The sequence below is a fragment of the Eleutherodactylus coqui genome, chromosome 1 (assembly GCF_035609145.1).
Source record: "Eleutherodactylus coqui strain aEleCoq1 chromosome 1, aEleCoq1.hap1, whole genome shotgun sequence".
NCBI classification, from domain to species: domain Eukaryota; kingdom Metazoa; phylum Chordata; class Amphibia; order Anura; family Eleutherodactylidae; genus Eleutherodactylus; species Eleutherodactylus coqui.
In genome coordinates this window covers 479284380-479308993 of record NC_089837.1, presented here as the reverse complement: position 1 = coordinate 479308993, position 24614 = coordinate 479284380, and the positions used below count along the sequence as shown (strand labels likewise).

General features: G+C 46.8%; 1 protein-coding gene and 1 long non-coding RNA gene across 2 annotated transcripts; both read right to left on the bottom strand.

The window, feature by feature from the left end:
* Positions 1-8307: 8307 nt before the first annotated feature.
* ZC3H10 (zinc finger CCCH-type containing 10) lies at positions 8308-13516 on the bottom strand. The gene is made up of 2 exons (XM_066585140.1): positions 13351-13516; positions 8308-11769 (listed from the first exon to the last, which is right to left on the bottom strand). Exon 2 carries the CDS (start codon positions 11663-11665, stop codon positions 10424-10426), a length of 1242 nt encoding a protein of 413 aa, XP_066441237.1. The 5' UTR covers positions 11666-11769; positions 13351-13516; the 3' UTR covers positions 8308-10423.
* Positions 13517-20313: 6797 nt separating this feature from the next.
* On the bottom strand, positions 20314-23388 carry LOC136586862 (uncharacterized). The gene is made up of 4 exons (XR_010787340.1): positions 23314-23388; positions 23173-23199; positions 22904-22926; positions 20314-20628 (listed from the first exon to the last, which is right to left on the bottom strand). It is a non-coding gene; the product is annotated as an uncharacterized lncRNA (long non-coding RNA).
* Positions 23389-24614: the final 1226 nt, after the last annotated feature.

Sequence of the window (24614 nt, the reverse complement as noted above, 5' to 3'; positions counted from 1 at the left end):
TTGGTTTCAAGTTTAGCCGATTGCTTTCGGATGGATTACCAACGAAACTAGAGGTTTGACTGTATATATAAAAGTGATATTAATAAACTAATATGGTAAGAAAACAGTGTCTGCAGCTGATCAGCTAGCTGTGTAACAGTAGAGGGCGCTCCGTAGATGGATTTCTCAGCCCTGTCTTCACCTGGCTGCATAGCGGAAGAGGGGTTTTATAAGAAAAAAGTACAGAATAGCCTGATAAAACCCTATTGCAAAAATGGCGTACAATTGTACTAATATACATAATTAAAATTAGGCCTCATTCACATGGGCAACAAAGTCATGCGATTTTCTCACAATGCAGCAGTGCTACAAATCGCATTTATCTGAAGCCCATGCTTTCCTATGGGTTCCTTTACATTTGCAATGTTTTGTAGCCTGCTACATTGGGAGTCAAAAACCTTATGGATTTTGAGAAATGCCCGCGACTTGTGAGGTTTTGTAGCCCATGTTTCCCAATGGAGCCTTCCTCTCTGTTGCATTGCATCACACGAAAACATGGTTTTCGTGCGGTACGATGCAACTTTGAGAGTAGGAAATCCTACTGTCAAAGCCCTAAAGCTAAACCCTAGCTGCAGAAAAGAGGCGCTGTCTGGCCAATAAATGGCTGTGATTGGTTCATCGAGCGCTGGCTCTGATTGGCTGAGTGCGGTGATGCTCAGCCAATCAAGGGCAGCTCTTCCTGGAGGCAGACAATTTCCAATCCCGGGCCAGAAGAGACTGAAGACAACTGCCAGGGATCGGGAAGAAGACGGGCCAGTGCCGGACAACCCCTCTAGCTGATTTTTTTTTTTAATGCAGCTAGCGCTTATTTTCTATGAGTTTGGCAGTCTAAAGAGGACGAGATGAAGTGGAGAGGTGGCTGCTCATAAGGTTGGCCTTTTCCATTGTAGATTTTGGGATTGTGAAACACTCAGCTGTTGTTATAGCTCTCTTAACCCCTTAACGACTGCGACATCTTTTGACTTTATTCTGGAGCGCCGTATAAAGACAGCACTGCATTAGAAGCCCCATGCGGGTCTCCTGCTCTGGGGGGAGCGGGTGCTCAGCTATTAGATGAAAGCCGGGCACTTGCTCTAACACAGAACTGAAAAAATACAGTTCCCTGGTGTTCAACCCTTTACATGCCGTGGTAGGTGCAACCGCGGCATAAAAAGGCTGATTGCAGGGTCCCGACGGGTTGCTATGTCACTCGGAGACTTGAATATAGCCTTCTGGTCTGCCAGCTACAGTAGCCTAAAAAGAATTGAAATGGTGCATCTATGTTTTCCTCGCCGCATGGCCGTTTCCGCACGGTTTGGCCGCAGCGTGTGTACGAGATTTTTGTAAAATCTTGTACACTTTGCTGGCTAAACCCAGGATTAGGAGCCGCGTGCGGACAATCCGCATGGAAATTCTGTAGCAATTCCGTCCCATGTGAGCCCAGCCTTAGTGATCAAAATGGCACATGGAGCAACAAATGGTATGACTAAAAAACTACAACTCATCCTGCAAAAAACCCTCATAACACAGCTGACAAAAAAAATGTTAGGAGTCTTTGAATGCAGCATTAAACAAAAAAAGTGAAAAAGTGGAAGAACAAAAAAAAAAATTGCAGATTTTGTTAATCCTGCCTCTAGGAAAAAATAGGGCAAGCAATCAAAATATTACATGTTCCCAAAAATGTGATAAATTAAGACTAGGAGTTCATCCTGCAAAAAAACAAGCCCTTATAGAGCTCAGTTGATGGAAAAATAAAAATGCTATAGCTCTTGCAATGGGGCGACACAAAAGCAAATCTGTGTTTTCTGCACAAAAATAGCAAAATATATAAAAAAAACCAACTTTATAAGCTGACAGTATGTACTGTATATAATTATAGTTATAGCTGGTATAAAAGTTATACAGGAGATATCCAGGTTATACCAGCATGCGTCATTTCACTATATACAGTGGGATGTAAATCTTTCTGTATATAGTGATATTGAGCATGCTGGTATAACCTGGATATCTCCTGTATATAATTATATATGTAGAGCTGATATAACTTATACATCCTGCGTATAGTGATATGTACCATGCTGGTATAGCCTGGGTATATACTGTATATAATATGTACAGCTGATGTTAGACATCTCCTGTATTTAGTAAGCAGGAAGGGAAAGGGGAACCCCCACGGGCGAACTACATGTCTGGACGAAACCAAAAGGCGAACGGACGCAGACCATAAATGGGGTCCGCCCGCTTTCTGCCCAGCTTTTGGATGAAGAAAAAGTGCTAAATGCAGCACTTTTTCTTTCGGAATTTTGAGCCGGCTCTGTGACAGAACCTTTAAACAGAGGTTCCGATGCAGAGGTGAACTTGGCCTTACACCAGCATGGTCAATATCCCTAGTTGTATATACATCTCACTTTATAGTGATATTGACCATACCGCTATAACTTGGGTATGTCCTGTATATAATTACATACGTACAGCTAGTATAGCGCGGCGGAATATGTTGGCGCTATACAAATAAAGTTTATTATTATTATTACATCTCCTGTATGTAGTGATATAGACTATGCCGGTATAACCTGGGTATCTCCTGTATACAAATATATATATATATATATATATATATATATATATATATATATATATGCAACTCGTATGTTATACATGTCCCTGTATATAGTGGTATGCACCATGCTGGTATAACCTGCGTATATGGTTGCACACTTTACATACAATTAAAGACGCATCAAAAACCTGCATGCAGATTTAAAAATGCAAAAACCGCATGGATTGTTTAAATCCACATGCGTTTCTGAATACTGCATGCAGTTTCTTGATTATAATTGTGGTTCAAAAATGCTACAAAAACATGAATGCAGCCTAAGATGTGCAAACAAATGTTCACGTTGTCCAGGAAATGAGTTATGTTTGAGAAGCTTATGGCAAGGGGCTAGATCATGGATGTAAATTTATTCTGCAGCTGTATGCAGCACAGTTTAGGTATGGGTACACATATGGAGGGGGGGCCAGGATCCTTTAACGGTATTAGTGTATCTTGATGCCACCAGAAGGTCCTGGTGGAGACAAGAGTGACGCCCCCTGTACCCTATTGCCTGCAGGTCCTGGCAGGCCAGCATTTTCAGCTGTCCCGGCAGCTGCTCTAAGTATCCATGCCCCTTATGTAGTCTGTCGCCCCTTCTCCTGTGCCCCTAATGTAGCTGTATTCCCCGTTTGCTGTCACTACCCCTCTTCCTCTGCTGCCTGCAATGGGGATCAGTCTTCCCCCTCCCGTGTGTCGGTGGTGATGTTCGTCCACCTCCTCCGCCTGAGATAGCACATTATCCAGAACTCCCCCCCCCCCCCATCCACTGTCAGTACCTCTCTTCCTCTGCTGCGTGCTCCGCCCCCGCCCCCCCGCTTTGTAGCAGTAGAGTGTCGTCCATGATGTCCCACCCCCTCCTCTGCCTGAGCTCTCACTTACTCCGGGACTCGGGGAGGCGAGGAACGTTGTTGCAGCTGTGGCTGCTGTCGTCGGCCTTCGCAGGCAAGTTTGCCATTCCAGCGGACAGATGTTTGGGGCAGCCGGGAGGATGACACTGGCGTGGTAAGTTGGCTGCTTGTCCTCTGCTGCATTGCTGCCGCTGCTATCTGGACAGCTGGCCGCCCTGCTCTGGAGACACGGATCTCAGCAGCAGCGTCTGCAGTGACTGTAGGCTGTGATGGAGGGTTAACGTTCGCTTGTGCTGTTAGCCTTACATTATTACCTGTAAATGCTGCCATATTGCAGCTGTAACATGGAAGCATGTACACCTAATAATGTAAGGCTAACAGCACAAACGACTCCTAACCCTCTAGCACAGCCTACAGTCACTGCAGACGCTGCTAGGACCTTCAAGGACCTGTAGCAATCCGCCAATCAGGAGCTAGGGGCATCCCTCCATTGAAGGGCTGTCACAGCCCTAGCTTCCTGCTGGCTTCAAGATTCAATAATACAGCCTTTAACTACGCCTCTGAATCAAGCTACGTAAAAAGACATTTTCTGCAGTGCAAAAATCCAGACCAATATATAGTTTTAGGGATTTTACCCACTAGTGTTTTTTTTAACGCTGCGATAGTACTGCGTTTTTTTCAATGGGACTTTCTAATGTTAAAATCGCATCGCACAAAAATGTGATTTTTGTGCAATGCGATTTTAACATTAGAAAGTCCCATTGAAAAAACCGCAGCGATATCGCAGAGTTAAAAAAAAAAAAACGCTAGTGGGTAAAATCCCTTATGGGGAAAGATTCAGTGTAACTTATATTTTAATTATTAAACCCTCTACTCATTCTGAGCTGAACAGTCCAATCGGCGGAGCCATCAGTGATTGACAGCTGTGTATGACTCTACATACAGGGAAGGTCAATCTCTGATAGGACCACCCATTGGACTGTCCAGCTCAGAGTTTAATGAATAAAATACAAGTTATACTGAATCTTTCCCCTTAACCCCTTGAGTGGCACGCCCGGAAATTTTCCGGGACGAGCTCCACTGCTCATAGTGACATAGGCCGGAAGATTTCCGGGCTATGTATCACTATGGGAGCTGCAGAGCACAATGCCACAAGCTGTGACACTGTGCTCTGCCTGCACAGACCCACAGAGAACAAAGCAAGCGCTTTGAAAAACCAGCAGAAGATATTGACGATATGCCGGCACTCTCCTGCTTTGTTTACAGGTTGCCATAGAGACCATCGGCTTGTCAGAAGCAAGCCGATGGTCTCTGTGGCAGGGAGAGCTTGGTACTTGGCTGTCAGAGGACAAGCAGGCACCAGCTCTTACAGCAGAGATCAGAGAAAACCTCCGATCTCTGCTGTGTTAACCCCTTACATGCTGCAGTCTATGTGACTGCAGCATATAAAGGGCTGTCACCATCGGACCCCCGGAATGTGATCAGGGGGTCCTGATGGGTCCCTGTGGAAGTCCCCTAAAAGGGACACACAAAAAAAAATATATAAAAAAAAAAAGGAAAAAAATTATGTAAAAAAATTATAAAAACACTTGTCTCCCTTTACTTTGTAAAAAAACAAAAATACAATCACACATGTGGTATCCATGTGTCGTAATGACCCAGAGAAGGAAGTTAATACATTATTTAACCCCTTAATGACATGACCCCTTTTTTTCTTTTTTCCCTCATTTCTCTTTTTCCTCCCCCGTTTAAAAAATCACAACTTGTCCCGCAAAAAATAAGCCCTTATATGGCCATGTCAATGGAAAAATGAAAAATTTATGGCTCTTGAGACGCAACTGCAAAATTAGTTGAAATTCAATGATTAGACCATTTTAAAAAACCTGCCCTGGTGGGCACGACAGGGTGGTAGGAAACCCGACACTCAAGGGGTTAAAGCTATATACCCATCTGCTCGGCTCATCCGGCTCTGTAACATCATGCCTGCAGTTTGTACAGCCTGTTCTAGCTTACAGATTCTATTGAAAACCCAATGGTGATCAACGTTTGACATGACACAATAAAGACACTACCTAAACTAAACCCATTTAACAGCTGTCTGAATGCAACCCAAGGGAAGATCACACCAAAGAAAAACCTGTGAGGAAAAAGGAAAAAAATGCATTTTTTTTCTTTTTAAACCAAAGCCAAACGTGGATTTAAACGTAATGGGAAATATAAAGGGCTTAGGCCAGTATCACACCACCGATAAAATCATGAGATTTGTGCGTTGCGAGAATGGGGTCATAAAGAGGAGCAATTTTTCCTGCATAAGCCCTGCAGGGATGAAGGGCGGTTCCCACGTGATATTGCCTCGCATCCAGGGGTTTTCCTTGGATTATGAGGACGATACTGCTCTTGCCGGTGTGAAATGGCGATTTCCATTCAATCGTACTATAGACAAAACTCACTGACCTATTTTCTGTGTTTATACATATGGGTGTTATTTTTCCTCAGAGAGCGCTCAAGATATAAAAATTTGAGTTATATTTTCTGGATCATATCCTCCATTATTTTTTTGGGGGGGTGGGGGTGGGCATGGCACATCTGCAGTGACAACTGCGGGTGTGCCACGGATCAGACGGCTTCCACTGACTTCACTGGAAGCCGTCCCTGCGGGATCAGCGGCAAAATAGAGCATACTGCAATTTGTTTTCCGTACCAGAGGGTTCAAAAAACAAATCTGCATGCTTTTAATTAAACTGCGGACGCACATGTCTCCCTATGGGCGGCTTAAACTGTAGATCATCCGTGCTGGTACCCCGTAATTCAAACCCGCCCATGGACATGAGGCCTAAGAGTGGTGCTACCCTTGGCCTATAAAAAGGCTCTCAGAGGCTACTTGTGCATAGTGGACATCTTTACCGCTTAGTCACCACTAGCTGCCCCTACGATGCAATCAATGAGATTTCGCTCAGCTAGCAGCGTTCAAGAGGGGGCGTGTTATTGGAATACGAGATGCTGGATGGTCGTATCCACGAATTGTCCGTCCCCCGGGCCGTTCTGACTAGACTGTTAGGAGGTGTTGGGATCACACATACAAGGTGACTAGACTCAGAACATCCTCAACAGACCACCAGTAGAGAATCATAGTCCGATTGTCCCGACAAACCCAAGAAGCTGCAATGGTTTCATTTTTTACCATCCAGAGCCAGGTGGCACCATTGTTACAGGCCCCTGCGTCTGTCTGAAATATTTCCCTTTGAGTCACGAGGCCACCTGTTAAGTGACATCTTACCTGTGTTCATTATAGGTCTCCTTGTGGTCCTCAAGACTCCATACAATGCAACGGAGGGCTTCGGAGAGAAGACAAAGTGCTGTGTCTAGGTCTGCTTAGTGTAGCGCTACTTCTGTTGTGCTTCCTACCAAAATGTTTCAGTTGTTACCAGGAAAGCAGAGTCATAAAACCTACCTGAGCCTCTGATCTGTTTATAACAGATCCATGTTAATAAAAGGACACAGAGGAATACGGAAAGTGAGATGAAACCTTTCCCTGCATTTCTATCACCCATTAACTTGTATGTTTAATGGAGGAACAGAAGCAAACCGCTGATCTGTAGCACTTCAGCTCCTACTGAAATCAATGGGATACTTAAACGGTACCGGGCTTCTGTTTAGCTGTTTTATTTGAACAGCAGCAAAAGTGAAAACCAAAGTGTAGATGCGAAAGAGCTCTTACAGCGCCAGGAGTCCATCCTCCTGTTATAATAGATTCTTTGTAAAGGCGCATTTAGCCAACGATTATCGCTGAAAAGTCGCTCAAAAGACATATTTTGAGCTATAATTGCTGTGTGCATTTACACGGCAAGATGATGGCCAAAAATTTGTTTGAGTGACAGTTAAGCAGCTCACGCTGTATGCAGAAGACAAGCAGGACAGCCATCTTCTGTATACAGCTGTTGTCTTCTCGGAGTGCTCACTTGGTATACAGCTGAGCTCACCGAGCAGGGTATGCAGAATACAGCTGGAGCGCTGTTTTCTACATTCTCCTGCTATGTTCACGGACCACTCAGCTGGTATACAGCTGAGAGCTCTGAGCGGGGTATGCAGAAAACACAGCTGGGGCGCTGTCTTCTGCATACAGCTGTTGTCTTCTCTGAACACTCAGCTGGTATACAGCTGAGCGGTGTATGTAGGACACAGGTAGAGCGCCATCTTCTGCATACTCCTGCTGTGTTCAGGGAGCACTCAGCTGGTATACGGCTGAGAGCTCCAAGCGGGGTATGCAGAACACAGCTGGAGCGCTGTCTTCTGCATACAGCTGTTGTCTTCTCTGAACGCTCAGCTGGTATACAGCTGAGCGGTGTATGTAGGACACAGGTAGAGCGCTGTCTTCTGCATACGCCTGCTGTGTTCACTGAGCACTCAGCTGGTATACAGCTGAGCGCTCCTAGCGGGGTATAAAGAAGACAGCTGGACCTCTTGTCTTCTGCATACTTCTACTGTGTTCTCCAAGCGGGATACTAGCCAAAACAATAGTATCAGCAGTATTCTGCTGAGAACTCAGCACACAGTACTGATAAGGCTGCACAATGTCTGTGCGTTTAGACCCAACAATTCTCGCTCAAAAGACAGCTTTGAGCGAATATCGTTGGGTCTAAATGGGCCTTAAGGGAAGCTTCATACCTTTGCCTAGGCTTCGGTGCAGCCCACTTAAAATGTTGAGAGACGTGCAAACTACTTGATTACGGAAGGAACATTTTAAAACAGGCCAATGTTCTGCGTGATGCAGCGGGGGGACATGTTTTTATTACATTGTTAAAAACACAAACATCGTCAGATTAAGTAAAGACAGTTTAAACAAGGTAAAGATGTTTAAAGACTTTATATACTTAACAAGCACTCTACACACAAGAGCATTGTATCTTCTACATTACAGTAACAGAACGAATGGAACTGAAACGATGGGCTGTCATTCACCATGCAAGGGGGAATAGATCACAAGAAGAAGCAATGATTATATACATAGCTAGTTAGTTTCAAATTTTTATACAAAAAAAAAGGGGGGGGGGGATCTTTTAAAGGGGTATTCCCATCTGAGTCCCTTTATGGCACACTCTTCCTATATAGAGTGATGGAAACAGCATAAGCCTGCAAGTCCCCACCACAGCATCCATCCGGGCCAGGGGCAGTCACGACTAGAGAGCTGCAGGTCCCAGAGGTTAGGTGTACCAGTCAGTGTGACTATGCCATGAAAGACTCAAATGGAATACTCCTTTCATCGTTCTTTGGAAGCCGTGTATTCTAATTTTTTTTTTACAAGTTTATGGAGATTCTAAAGCCTCCGAAACCCAAAAAACACTCAAACATGCAGGAAAACATATTTTCAAAATTAAAGATTACCTTTTCTCTTATAAAATGGAAAGATGGGACACAGCCATGCTTGCAGTCTCAGCAGCCCACATCTAAAAACAGCTTTCAGCAAAATACTATTGGACTGACAGACATCCCCCCACCATCCCCATGAACACCCAGTCAACTGTGCATGTCCATAACAAACAAAAACAACTACCAACCCGCTGACAGGTACCACCTCTGACAAAGGATCCCGTTACATTTCCTTGCTTCCATGCCTTAACAGACACTATAGTTAGTGGGGACCATTACCTTATGTGTATGGACAGCTCTGCCACCACTTAGGTTGTAAGATTTTAGAAGCGGACAAGCAACTCCTCACAAAAACATGACTATAAACTAACTTAAAAGGTAATCTGTCATCTTGAGCACGCTGTCCAAACTGCTGATATACAGTATTAGGTTTATGGGGAACGATTCAGTAGAACTTGTATTTTATTCATTTATATCTCTGCTCATCCTGACCTGAACAGTCCAATGGGCGGAGCCATCCGTGATTGACAGCTATCCATGTATGGTCATACACAGACTGTTCTCAATCACAGATGGCTCCGCCCACTGAACTGTTCAGGTCAGGATGAGCAGAGATATAAATGAATAAAACTGTATATCGATCTGTTCAGCTCCTCCTGCTCTATAACATCATGCCTGCAGTTTGGACAGCATGTTGAAGCTGACAGACTGGATTTTGAAGGGGTTGTTTGGTCATTAGCAGTTAATAGACAGGGTTCCATCGCTCGGGACCCCCATCCACCAGCTGATCGTCCAGCCCGCTGTCAGCAGGAACTGCTTATGCCATCTTCACTCCCATTGAAATCAAAGGCAGCAGCTCACTGCTCTTCCACTTCCTGCTTCTCTCCTGGTCAAGTTTGTCGTATCCAGTCCTGCCCGGTAAAAATGGAAGAGCAGCGCGGCGCACTCACTGACTTCAATGGGAGTGAAGCAGATCCTCCCACTTCCTATGCCGACCGCTGATGTCTGCACTGACAGCGGTCCGGACGATAAGCTGATGCACGGGGTTCCCTTGTCCATCAACTACTTGTAGAAAAGGCAGAAAACCCCTTTAAGTCTATTCTTATAGACAGGATCGTTAGTATAGGAGAACAAAGCCATTTTAAAACTCGCTATGGCAAGAGAAAAACCCTTTAGAAAAAAAACATTGGAAAACCCAACACCCTGCTCTTATGAAAACGATCAGCAAGTTTAGGGGTGCCAGATATGATAGAAATAACATCTCCAGAAGGGCACAGATTATATTAACTTTTTTTAGCAGTACGGTTTTAGATTAGGAAAAAAAAGTTTGCTACTCCGATCATATACTGCGAGCACAAAACACGTATAGAAGATTCTTAAAATGATAAAAAACTAACGCAGTTTAAAAGAAAAAATACGACAACCTCAACTATTCATGTGTGTATAGATACACATTTTCTGTTTCTTATTTTCAGCACATTTCAAACACATTTCTACCTCCCCACATAATGCACCACACTGATATGGCACCCATTACCAAAAAAAAAAACCCATTGCCTTATGCGGACATCGAATGGGTTTCAACAAACACCGATTAGTGAGGCATGGCTGTTATGCGCATGCTTTGTGAAGCAATGGGATAGGTTACCATTGGTGTGGTGGCATGACTCATGGTGATGCCAGGAAGGGGCTGAGCCATAGAAACAGCCACTGGAGCAACAGACACGGCTACAGGCGCCATGGAGACGGGTGGAGGAGCCATGCCTTGCGCTATGGTTTGCGCCAGCGCAGCAGAGAGTGGTGTAATTTCAGGGTTTAGCTGAGCGGCTGCGTTGGTCTGTGCAGAAGCAGATGCGCCGGTGGATGCCACGAGTTCCTGTTGGGTGACTGGTCTGGGTTGCAGTGCCTGGCTACTTAAGGTGGTGTGCGTTTGCGCAATGCCATGGTTGTAGTTAGTCACTGTCCCAACTGCCTGTTCGCTGGTTGGAGCCGTGGTGCTCAGGGTGCTCAGTGTCACCACCTTGGCTTGACTACGAAATTGGGCATTTTGGTCAAGCAGAACTTCGTTGGTGGCTGCCAGAACAGAGACTTGTTTTTTCAACTCCTCAATACGCCTCCTAAGCATGACATTTTCTTCTTCCAACATACGGTACTCAACGGGGGACGCGCTGTAGTACCCATCGTATCCCACTCGTCGCCTTTTCATTGCAGGATCATCGAAACGATCACCATAACGATAGGACGACGAGAAGTGGTCAGTTTCGGAAATCCCGTCATGTCCTCCGAAATGCTCGAAAGAACGTGTTGTGATAGCAGGCAAGCCCCCAGGATTTAGGCCTGTATTGAGGGCCCCTCCGCGTATATCACATGGATATTCAAACTGATAATCGTAATCCCTTTGCAAATGGCGAAACTTGCACCTCTCTCCACGCTGGCAATCACCTTTTAGGAAATCCCGACAGATGGGAACCTCATCCTTATTAGCCAGGTCAGTGGGCGACAAGCCGAGACCGACTGCCACTTTGTGACGCAAGCGCGTGGGCAACTCTCCGCTTTTCTTGTAATGTTCTTCATCTTCCTTCGTACCGTGAATAAACCTGCAGTTGATGCGAACACACTGCTTATTCTGGAAGTCGTGGCAGAAGACAAATTCATTCTTTTGCACCCCGAGATCGGAAACATCATTGCTGTCTGGATGCTTAAAGCGGCAGCGCTTCCCTCGCCTGCATACGTTGCGGAGAAAGTCACGGCATACGTAATCCACAGCTGAAGCTGCTTCCTCGGTGCTACTACCGCTGCCGGCGGCGCCGTTTGCGTAATTTTCCCTGTTCGGCATTGTTATAGCAGCGCTTATTTCTGCGTTATTTTTTTTTTAATTGGTCACGATTTATCGCTGCGCCTTAGTGCGTGAGATGCCCCGGCAAAGCGCTCTGCGTAAAGCTGTAAGAGAGAACATTACATTCAGCAAGATTTTAGGCAATACAGTGATCTATAGTTATTTACAATGTAAAGCAACCATAAAGAGTAACACATAATGCCATCCATCCCCATCTGTTGGAAAACTCATGCGGCTAAGAAAACCTTACTGTGGGAAGTCACCTGGCATTGTCAAAATGTAATGGTGGGTAGCCAAGATTCTTTGGGTTATCAATAGTTGATGGGTTGGGGTCACACCGTTTGGGACCCCTGCCCATCAGCTGATCTTCTGACCGACTACCCCATGTGGACCGTCATAATCAGCGGTCAGAAGAGGAAGCGCCGACTTCACTCCGAAGGAAATCAATGGGAGCGCCGCGCTGCTACTCCACTTCTTCACTCCTGGTCAGCACATCACATCCAGTACTCACCAGGAGAGGAGCAGGAAGCAGAAGATCAGCGCAGCGCTCCCATTGATTTCAATGACGCCACTCCCACTTGCTCTTCTGACCGCTGATGACTAATCTAGTCTAATGGGTCATTTTTCTTATGTGGAATATGAGTAACTCAGAAAGAGAAATTCCATCCCAAAATACAGACAGCAGCCATTGGTGCTACATTTACTTTCCAAGGCCGGTCTCACGTCTGCATTGGAACCGCCGACCAGAGGTTCTGTTATAGATCCGGCTCAAAGTACCAGAAGAAAAAGCCCTGCATATAGCTCTTTCTTCCGCCCAAAAGCAGGGCAGACCCCATTATAGTCAGCGGGGTCTGTCCGCTGAGATGGAGCCGATCGGCCGTGGGGATTTCCATTTCCTGCTTCCCAAACAGAGCAGGAAAGGGGAATCCCACCACAGAGGCGAAACCTACCTTTCATACAGAGAAAAAAAAATACCTGAAAGCGCTGCGGTATAAGGTGGCGCTATACAAATAAATCCCTCCCCCTTTAAACATCTATGATCCCCCATGACGTCATGTAAGACCTCTGGGGGTCATTCGCTAGGACCCGTGATCGCCGGGTTGTATAGCAGAAGTAACACGGCCACTTTCACTAGATAGCGCTCACTTACTGTAGCCTGTAAAGGAGAAGGCAGAAGAGGTTAAAAAAAAACACTTCTCCTCCGGGTCCTCAGCTGGATCTGACATCCAAAAACCCAACCTGCTCCTATAGATTGCAGCTTTAATCCCCCGCCGTACGTCGGCTATCATCCATGATTAAAGCCCTGGACCAAGCGCTGTAGATTTACCACTCTTAAAGGGGTAAAATAAATTAAAGGTATTCCTGCTTAGATGGGAATACCTCTTTATTAGCAATTCCCGAAGCTGCTGAAAACTACAACTCCCAGAAGGCCCCGGGAGTCTCAGACAAAGGGCCTCCTCAGAGTGGTAGTCGTGCAGCAGTGCAGGCCGCAGGCTCCATCCCGGCCTACTAGGGAGGAGGAATGGCTCCTGCAAGCCCTGGCTTAGACATGATATCATCGGGATTACACTGACCCTCCCCCCACAGCCCGACACCATGCGGGCACCGCGCTCAGTCAGCCCGGCATTGTGGTGCCGCTCCCGCCATTCACACACTACGTGCCCCGTCCGCGCACACATACGTACCAGGGACAAATTACACGGCGCTCCCGGTAACCACACCACAACAAATAGCTGTTCGGAGTCGGTATGACGGCACCGCGGACATTCGCTTGTAACGACGCCACAAGGTAACGCTCGCTGCTCACGGCCGCACGGAAAGAGACCACACCTACTTCCGGAGCGTGCACGTAGCGTAGAGGGGCGTGGCTTTGTGCGGCGCGGCTCTTGCTAAGAAGAAGGAGGAGCAGCAATGACGTAGTATAGAGTGATGCTGCTCTGCCGTGGGCCGAGGTGTTGCCTATAGCAACCAATCACAGCGCAGCTTTCATTTTTTAAGATCGCTAGAAGAAATGAAAACTGAACTGTGATTGGTTGCTGTAGGCAACAAAGGCAGTTGCATAAATCTCTGCCCCCTTCCTCATGCTGTGTGTGCAATGTAAGGGCTGTGCAGGAAGAATCACTATGGCAATATATAATACTGCATCGCTAGCGTGCAGCATACATTTTTGCTTTTGTCTGATTCAGCGGAATGGGGCTTGCAGAAATCCGTGCGCAAAAAAACAAATAAAATACAAAGCCTGACTTACAGGGTCGCCGGACAATAATATCATTATTATATAGCAGACACGATCAAAGCTTTGTCGCTTGTTCCTTTATTTCAAATTATACACATTTACATCCAGTATGGCCACCATAATGCATCCAAAAACACAAGGTCTGCGCATCCGACAAATAGATGCATATGTGCAGGTGAACCATGGCTGCGACAATATAATATAACGCCGCGGCGGCAGGATCCGTACACATGTAATATCTTTAGATAAAAATACAGGCAGCTTCACATCAATGTAACTGCGTGCGCAATATGTAGAGAATAGAACTCATTGATTTCAATGGGGTCGCTCACATTTCTGTATTTTGTGCACACATTTCAGTCGCGCAAAAAATAGAATATGTTCTATTTTTCTGCGTATTTGCGTACCAAAGGTCTCCATAGAAGTCAATGGCGGTGGCACAAATGCGTTCTCAATGCGTGAAACTCTGATACGTAATTCCGCTAGAAAAAGAAGACATCTGGAACTCATTAGGTGAATTAGCCATTTAAGTTGGCGTGTCTTTGTGCCCCGTGCGCAAATAAATATGCCCTGCGGACTGAAAAAGTAAAATACGCCAATATGTGCCCCCCCCCAAAAGCATTGTTCATAGTGTAAAATCGTAGCGCTAAGACGTGTGGTCAAACGCTCACGTGATGGCGGCCTAACTCTTGTATATACTAACCACATAAAATTGCAAGCTTCTTGGCACATACTGTGATCAAAAAATGTGGGCCCATCCACCACGTCTCGGTGACCCTGGTTACGGATAGGTCCTAGCACTATTGGAGATCTCTCTTTTGAGCCTGAGCTGAAAATTGTTTCAGGGTCGCAGGACACCAGTTTAAGGCCGGCTGCACACGGCCATGACAGGCTCCGCCGCGGAGCCCATCACGGCGCCCTTTAGAGACCCCATACTTACCTGCGGATCCGGCGTCCTGGGTCCCGCATGACGCTTCGACGTGACGCGCTGCAGCGTCATGTGACACGCTGGCCACGTCACATGACACGGCGGGGAAGCGGTTTCACGCTATCTTCCGCTGTGCTACAGCGGAAGATAGCGTGATGGATGGCTTCCATTGATTGCAATGGAAGCCGTCCGCGCGTACACCCGCCACAAATAGAGCATGTCGCGGGTGAGGACGGGTGATTTCACGGTGCGGAATTCCGCGGTGGAATTCCGCACCGTGAGTACTGAGCAATCCGTGAGCAAATCCGTCCGTGGGAAGGAGCCCTAGGCCCAGTTTCCACGGGCGGAAATGAATCGCGAACGATCCGCACTTCAAGCCTGGCTTAGGGAAACATGGGCGTCCGCACTGAAATTAAAGCATGCAGACTTGATTTGCGAACCTTTTGGTCCGGAAAAGAAATCTCAGCGTGATCCATTTCAGTGCGGATCTCGCATGGACGGCTTCCATTGAAGTCAGTGGAGGCCGCCCGATCCACAGCCCATCCACAATTAAATTGCGGACAGGCCCCAGATTCCACGGGAAAACAAAAAAAAGAAAAGAGAAGACTCGGACAAGTAACGTAGGGTCCTCGGCCGTGGGCAGGGTCAGCTCCTGCATGCGGAATGCGATCCACCCGTGGACATGAGGCATTAGGCCCGCTACGGATTCTCCATGGAGAATCCACAGCGGGTCCCTCCTGCCCCGCGGACATGAGGGCTGAAAATAAGAATTAACTTACCCGCAGCAGACCGTGCGTGTCTTCCCTTCCTCGCGGCCGGATCTTCTTTCTTCGGCCGGGCGGATGTGCTCAGCAAAGGAAGAAAGATCTGCATCGCCCGGAGCAGGTGAGTTTAATTCAGGCGCGGGTCTCCTGCGGATCCGGACGGCTTCCATAGGCTTCAATAGAAGCCTGCGGGAGCCGTCCCCGCGGAAGAACTGCACCTAAATGGAGCGTGTCCATTTTTTTTCATGCTCCAGAATTTTTTAAATTCGCTTTTATTGACCATCCGCGGGTATTTATCTACCCGCGGGGGGTCAATGTATCCCTATGGGGTGCGGATCCGCTACGGATTTTAATTGTTCTTTTGCCCGTGGACATGAGGCCTTAAAGATCTTATTAGAAAGGCTTAGGGCAGACAGGTAAAAGGAGCGCACGACACAAGGTCTGCACAGCCAACGAATAAATGCGCGGGTACACATACTGTATTGTCGGGGTTACGTACCCCCATGCGTTTATTTGTTGGATGTGCAGACCTTGCATTTTTTGTTGCATTTGTGAAGCAATGGCTGCCTAAGTCTAAGCTTGCAATTTTATGTGGTTAGCATATGTTTACCGCATCTTACGCAGCCTCTGTACGCCTGTGTGATACGTGGTAACACGCGCAATTACATTGTCTTATGCAGTTTTGAGCATATTAGCACAGAAAAGAACGCAGCATGTTCTACTTTTCCACGAGATAGAGCCCATTGCTCAATGTACAATTTCGCCGCCACACGCGGCACTATGACGGGTCACCGGCAGCTCCACAGCTGTAAAAATCCTATAAAATGCCGCATGACCCTCGCACTAATTTTACGCTTACAGTTGTGTGAACCCGACCCGAGGCTACATTCACACGAGCATGAAACGCACCCGAGTTGTGAGACCCGCAAAACTGACGGGAACATGGACTTCACTTTCTTGAATGAGTCACACACAGGAGTAATTCTTTCCCTCACAGCAGTGCAAGGTTTAAAAAAAAATAAAAATTTTTAAATCGCTACATGCCCAATTTTTTAGCGTTCGCTTCAAGGGGACAGTCAAACATCACATGCCGTGCCAAGTGATATTTACCATGGAAGTCGATGGGAAGTATTTGCTGATCCTCTGATGTGTGAGACAAGCAGCAGGGATCGGTATTTCAGAGAAGTGATGCGAGGAGTTTTTGCATAAGAACCACCTTGCATCCGTGGGTAAAACGTATGTTGACAAGCGCGAGACTAGGCACTCGCCCATGTGAAGGCAGACCGAGACAGGTGGTCAACCACAATAGTTATATTTCCCATAGGCCTAGTTTACATTTCAATCATTTAAGTGTTATTTTACCTTTTTAGGACTCCACAACACCGTTAGCAGTACTTTTTCATATTTACTAAGAAAGCCTATAATTCAGAAGACCCCCATGAATGATTGCACCCCTTAAAATATTCAAAATGGCATTTAGGAAGTTTATTAACCCTTGTGATGTTTCACAAATGAAAGAAAACGTTCAGAAATTATTTTTCCTGCAGATTTTCAGTTTAAAACCATTTTTTTCCCAGAACACAGCAGGAGTTGGAGAAACAAAACTCAGAATTTATTACCGGATTCTGATGGTTTTAGAAATGCCCCATATGTGGGCATAAACTACAGTTCCGGCACATGGCAGGACTCCGAAGGGAAGGAGATTGGATGCAGACTGTGCTCTAATAATTCAGATGCCATGTAGTGGTCGCAAACCCTGAGGTACGAGTAGATTTTAAATCCAAGAACTGACCCCATTTTGGAAACCAGACCCCTCAGGAAGTTGATAGAGGGGAGTAGAGTGTTTTGACCTCACCATAATATGTAGATTTAGCCCCAGATTTTTATTTTCGCCAAGGCAAAAAGGAGAGAAACCCCACAATGTGTTACCCGGTCTCTCCCAAGCATGGAAACGCACCATATCTGGACATAAACTGCTGTTCGGGCACATGGCCGGCTCAGAAGGGAAGGACCGGCGTATGGCTTTATGTATGGCTGTACGGAGATCAGGGTAACAACGATGGTTCAATGCAACAATTCCAGACGTGGTGATTTTCAAGCAGTCTCATGCACAGGCCGGGTTGGGGGGGGGGGGGGGGGGTCCTTTTCCCCTCATTTGTAACTGACCACTTTTTTTTCGGGTCCTTCCTAGTGGAGGGAATTTCACTAGGAAAGTGTTGCCCTGGTACAATACCTGTGGTCTTGCTTCTAGAAGTACTGGACTCCCCCTTCCTGGTTCACAAAAATTAGGGCCTTGATGACAACCTTCTGGAAGTCAAGGAAGGTACCCATCTGGCCTACACAGATAGGCATTATGCAGTGCCACATGTATGATATGCGCCTTTTTTTTTTTTTTTTTTTTTTTTTTTTATAATACCACACCCTTGGTTTCTGCATGGCATTGTACAGCCAGAGTACATGATCAGACAGGTCAACCCTTCTGCTCGAACAAACTTAGCATTAAGATGCTCTATTTGTGGCATCTGCTAGCTCTATGTTGCAGTGGCCTGGTTTGATCACACTACTTTAACAATGAGTGCTGTCTTTTTTTTCTTCCACATTTTCTCGAATGTCTTTAACCACCAATAAAATGTGATTGTTCTCAGTAAGAGAAACCAAGTAATCTTGTAGATATGATACCTTTTAATGGCTAACAAATATACATGTAATAGCGAGCTTCCGAACCAACGCAGGGTTCTTCAGGCTTAAATCAGAACCCTGCGTTGGTTCGGAAGTTCGCTATTACTACATCACGTATTTTTGGCAGTCATTATAAGGTATCATATCTACAAGATTGTGGTTTCTCTTGCTGGGAACAATCACATTTTGCTCTACTGGCTAACACCGTACCAAACCTTTGTTTTCATTAACCACCAATAAGACACTGCGGTGGTTGGAAAGTTTGCACTGTAAATAGTGGGAATTCAGAGTGCTATGCTGTGATTGGCCAAGTCAGCACTGACTGACCATTCAATGAGTATGTAGGTATCAACAGCACTGCCAGGAAGCCAACAATGTGGGAAGTGGATAGCATGCAGAGCTCCAGGAATCAGGATGAAACTCCAATCCTTAGACAACCTCAAAAAAAAGTCCAGAGCAGCATAAATAGTGCAGAGAAAAAACAAACCTCTGCATCCACTGATGCCTTTATTTCGACAGAAAGGTGTAGTTGATGCAGGTTTTTTTTTTGCACCATTTATGCAGTTTTTGGAGCAGTGATGGTGATTGGTGCTCCACTAAGTATTAGGCTGCTACATTTATCACTACAGTGCTGCTGTGATGCTATTAAGTACCATACGCCCTGTAGAGTTATGAGATCCTTTTGACATGTGCCAGTACGTGTTACTTTAGTGTAGGGAATAGGATGCTTAATCCATGCCAAAAACCAGCTTCTACAATGCACAGGACATGCTTATGCAGCATTGGCATAGGGAGGAAACACTGAGAGCTCCCTTTGGAAGTATACATCAGGATTAAGAGCTCCAGATTGCACATCAAATTGTGTTAGTGAGCCCCGATGAGCATTACCAGTCATCATACCATGTGCGTTCCTGAACCAACCTTTAAATACCCTTTAGCCTAGGTTCACACAGGGCGGATTTGCCGCGGTTCTGCCGCAGCAGGTTCGCCTGCGGCCGCCAATCTCGGGATTAGCCAGCCACGTGGACGAGGTTTCTCAGAAACCTCGTCCACACGGGATGGCTAATCCGCTGCGGTAAGTCCGGTTGAAACCGCGGCTGCGGTTTCAAAAGAAGCAGCATGTCTGTTTACTTTCGTTTGTTTATGTCACGGCCACGCTCTCCTCTATGGGAGAGCCGGCTGCAACGGAAAAGCAAGCGGCCGGGCCGCTTCAAAGCCGCTGCAGCTTAAACCGCGGCGGTTCTCCCGGCAGGAATCTCGCGGTTTTTGCTGCGGCCAAACCGTGAGATTTCTGACGGGAATACGCCAAGTGTGAACCCAGCCTTAGATGTCATTCATCCAGTTTTCCTCAATCAAGATTTAAAGCCGAGATGGCCCATTAGGCTGGTCTCACCTGTTTGAACCTCCGGCTGGAGGTTTCTTCACAGATCTGGCTACAAACACCAAGTCGGCAGAAGGCAGGCAGACCCCATTATAGGTCATGGGGTCGGTCTGATGTTGTTTGGTTCCAACCAGAGACAGAACCAATGGGCTGAATTTTCCTGCTGCCTGAATTGAGCAGGAAAGTGAAATTTCCAATGCAGATGAGACCCCACCTTTAGGCCTGTTGCCCACAGCAGGGTCAGGTTCCACCTGTGAAATCAGACCCCGGCACCCCCAGAGACCCTATACTCACCTGTCCAGATCTGCCACGAGTGTGCAGTGCATGACGCAGATTCCTGCCATACTTCCGTTGTGCCCACAGCAGGGAGTATAGTAGGATGGACGGCTTCCATTGGCTGCAATGGAAGCAGTCTACATTTTTCTGCACAGATTAGAACATGCTGCAAATCTCTGCCCGTGAGCGAGGGAAAAAAAAACAAAAAAACGACGATTTCCACTCATGGGCAGGGAAGAATAGCATGTCTATGGACGGACATTGCTGTGGAAATCGCAGCGGTGTCTGACCGTGAGTTCTGCAGCGATAATCTGTCCGTGGGCATTTGGCCGTTGTGGATTGCAAACGCGCTAACCTGTATAAAAAGGCAATATAAACCATCACTTTGTTTAACCAAAAACATGTTTATTACACTTGCTGCACAAGGCCATAACAAGTCCAACTCCTGAAAGCAGGGATCACTAGCATGGCAGTCCAAGATATCACGCGCTGTCGAGCTTCAACAGTGCTGAGGATCCCAGGTAGGTGGTCACAACCATGAAGACAGCCAATAGGCCAAGATGGAAGACATCTCAAAGATCACAAAGGCTGTAGATTCACCCTTATCCGAAGTGCTGTGTTTAGCTTGACGGCCTTGTAACTAGCAATGGAGGAGTTTACTTGGACCTTTGCCTCATCTTTCGCCTTTTACGCTTCAGTCTGAAAAAATAAGAGAAAAAAAGTTTAATTACAAAGCCATCTCCCATATAAAGCTGCAGACCTCATAGCTGCTGTATTAGGGGATCATGCAATGACCCCAACACCCGAGAGCACAAGTGGCATAATTATAATCACCAGGAAAGCATCTACATGCATCTGGGGAACAGCTAGTTTGAACATGGACAACTAGTTCCAGAATTCTGTATTAGTCCCTTCAGGGGCACAAATTAACACTTATGTTCTTAGGTACTTTGTCATTTAGAGATGTTTTAAGAGAGTTCTCTGGGGCTTCTGGATGACCCATCCTTAGATTAATGTTTATTGGCAGGTGTCTACCACTTGGGATGCCCACCTGATCCCCCAGTCTACTGCCGGTATAGACAGTGCTGGAAGCTGCCAGCACTGTCCATGTTGCAGTGGCCTGGTTTGGTACAGCAGACAGTTCCCATTAAAGTCAATGAGAGTCTGCCTGTAGAACCACACCAGGCTGCGGAAATGTTGGCAGCACCATTGACTATAAGTGCAGTCCACACCAACAGCAGACTATAGGTCCATTTACACAGGACGAATGTCGGGCAAACTATGCCCGACACTCGTCCCTGCGTTTCCTCGCTCCTGTACAGAAGCTAGCAGAGCTGTCTCGCTCACAGAGTGGCCAGCAAGGGGTGGGGCAGTGCAGATTTCTCTCCTCTCGCTCCCCTGCCCCTCTCCATTCACATAGCAGCAGCCGGTCGCTACTGATCAGCCGCTGTTTAAACTGAACGGTGAGGTCATCGCTGATCTTTTATGCTGCATAAATGAGCTCATCGTTCAGTAGCAAACGGCCGCTGTGTTATGTGAATGGAGGGGGGCAGGGGAGCAAAATGAGAGAGATCTCCTGCACTACCTCGCCCCCTGCTGGCCACTCCGTGAGCGAGACAGCTCTGCTAGCTTCCGTGCAGGAGCATGGGAGCGAGGAAACGCAGGGACGAGTGTCAGGCATCGTTTGAACGACATTTGTTCTATGTAAATGGACCTTTAGGCACTCCAAGTGGCAGATGCCCCAGCACAAAGTGGGCACGCTACCTGGAAAACCCCTTTAACAGTTGCGCAATCCTCTCTGTAAAGGTAGATGAATAGTTCATGCTTTTCAGTGGCTCTTCATGAATGACTGCAGTTTGCAGCCCCATTCCAAGCTGCTGTTGCCTAAAGGGAACCTTTCAAATTGGAACAGCACCACAAACGAAGTTATGCTGTCAAAGGAGGTAACAGGTTTTTTGTTTTTTTTCTTACTCATCGTTTCCCTGCTGTCTGCTGATTGAAGTCCTTATCAGATCACGCACTATAGACTTCCATGGCGATCTGCACACAGCAGTTTGAAAAGATGTTCAAACTGCGCACAAGTCTAATGGCAGACAGCGTGGGAACAGGTAACTGGGCAAGTAGAGAAGCACACATCCCTCGGCTCCCTGAAAAGACCCCTAACCAGGGGCCCTCTTAGACGAGCTAATTATACTGTTTTAGTGAGCGAGTGGACGATCGGTGTTTAGCCCAATCATTCACATTTACTCATCCGAACAATAACCTTTCCGTCTAAAAGCCTATTTAGTTTATGCCGCTGTTCCAAGGCAATTCCCTTCAAAACAAACCAACCTGCGGGATGCCAAACCCCACCGACCCGATATCGCCGACCTATAGAGTCATTTCATAAAGTTCAACTCCATTAAGGGTCCCTGCACATAAGACAGATCTGCAAGCGGTCACCCTACATATTGCAAAGGGGGGGGGGGGGGGGGGGGGAATCCTCCCAGGCAGACAGATGTCATAAGGTTAATTTAATGCCAGTCATAAGCATCCAGAGGAAGGGCCGGCCTTCACTCCTACTGAACTCAGTTAGAGCACTCCCTGCCCCTCTACGGCTCAGGTCACAGCCAGTAGCATACAAGCACAGCTCTCCTACCCATTTCAGTAGTACTGAGACCAGCACTTACAATAGCAAGCCAGATGATTCTGCTGATGGACCGGGGTCTGCAGCTCAGGACCCCCAACTATCAGTGACCTAAGATATTACTGATGGCTGATCCACAGATCAGTGGGGAAGAGAATGGGTAGAATATCCCTTTAAGCTCTAACCTGCTTTGCAGGCAACACTCCAGGCCATGTGCATCTCCCCTTACACTGCAATGCAGGCCTTACCATGTCTAGAGCCTCACACAAGGCAGGGGAGACTGGGAGGAAGAGGCCCCCACTAGGGTGATGTCAGACTACGGGGAACATAACATGAGGCAGCACTTACCTGCGCATGCGCTTCTTCCTCCACTGCAAGAGAAAACAAGACGGTTAGAAAGGCCGCAGTAACGGCTGCACGTTCTGCACATACAGCGCACAGCAGCGGCTACAGTGCACTGCGCCCTCTGTAGGACGCCCGACCACCCAGCAGCCGCCCGCACTACACAACACACTCACGTGAAGGAAGGGACAAGCACCTAGCCGGCACGGCGGCCATTAGCGCACTTCCCGGCTATTACACGGCCGCAGCCGTTACACACCGCACACTCCTCTTACCTTGGCTCTCATCTTGAGAAGATGGGCCTGTGAACAGAGAACAGATTAAGATTAGTGAACCGAGCGGATGGCGCCGTACAACAAAGGATGGCAACAGATGGCGAGAAGGCCGCAGTCCAGGACTCCAGCCACAGCAGCTACCTTCTAAGATGGCACCAGTGACAAGAGGACGTCACTACGCACAGCAGCCGTATTTAAGCGGGCTGAGTTTACGTCACATCCGGTTTAGGTGAAACCGCGTAAAGGCTGCTGGGAAATGTAGTTTCATAGCGACATGGGTGCGTCGAAACGGTTGCTAGGGTATTTGCATGATGTTCTTCTTTATTCCTATACTGACTGTAAATAATTTGGAGCCCTGCTGCTAAAATAGAACACTTACCAAGAATAAAAATGTCTGTAACCTACATTCTCAGTCACGAAGGTTAAGGGCTTATTCATGTGAACGCATGCGCAATATGCAGTGAATAGAACCCAGTGACTTCAATGGGTTTGTTCACATGAGGTATTTTGCGTGCACAGTTCATTTGCGCAAAAAAAGCATGTTCGTTTTTTGTGCGTATTGCGCACAAACAGCACCTATTAAATTAACTTAGTTGCCCATTGAAATCCATGGGAGCATGCTTACTTGTTTCTTTTCTTGCACACACAAATACGCACGCCATGTACGTCCGTAAAATACTGTCAGGCTAATTTTACACGGGCGAGTGCGATATCACGAAAGCCATTGTGCGATGTCCCCGTGGAGGCGAGGCGTTTTTGTGTTAAAACCCCCTTCGCATCACTCCAGCAAAGTAGCAAAAAAACGCGGTGGATGATTACATAGTGTTTCCCTTTGTTTTCAACGGGTAAACATCGCATTACACTCGCGTGCATCTCGCACACCGTGCGATGTGCCGCCGCCAATGAGCGATGCGATGTGTTTCAAGGGAACGCCCAAAGATAGGACATGCCGCTATTTTTTCCTGTGATGTGGGGAAAAAAAGTCGTTCATGTGTATGACCCTATTCGAAAAAAATGAGGTTCATATTCGTGTGAGATTTCTGCGTCTCGCAACATACAAATCTTGTGTGATTTTCTCGGCCACATGAAAGCGGTCTAGAACAGGTGAGTGCAAAAACACATTGCGCAAATACAAAGTGCGAATGTGTGTTTAGGGGCGTACTCAAACGGGCGTGTTTGCGCACACATTGCGCAGAGGATAGAAGCCATTGTTTTCAGTCGGCCCATTCCCGCTTTTGCATGTGCATTTCACTTGCACAAAAAACCATGCAGCATTCTCTGTTTTGGTACGCATTTGCGCACCAAAGGCAGCATAGGAATCACTGTGGGTGTGCGCAAATGTGCACCCTATACCCGCGTAATTGCACAAAACGCTTGGAGTCACAAACCCCCGGCAATAATTAGGCCGCAGAGCCATTTGAAATAACAGCGCAAGTCAGTCC

What these genes read in the sequence shown, in the direction of transcription:
- ZC3H10 (XM_066585140.1), bottom strand. Translation starts at nt 11,665, where the DNA reads ATGCCGAACAGGGAAAATTACGCAAACGGCGCCGCCGGCAGCGGTAGT.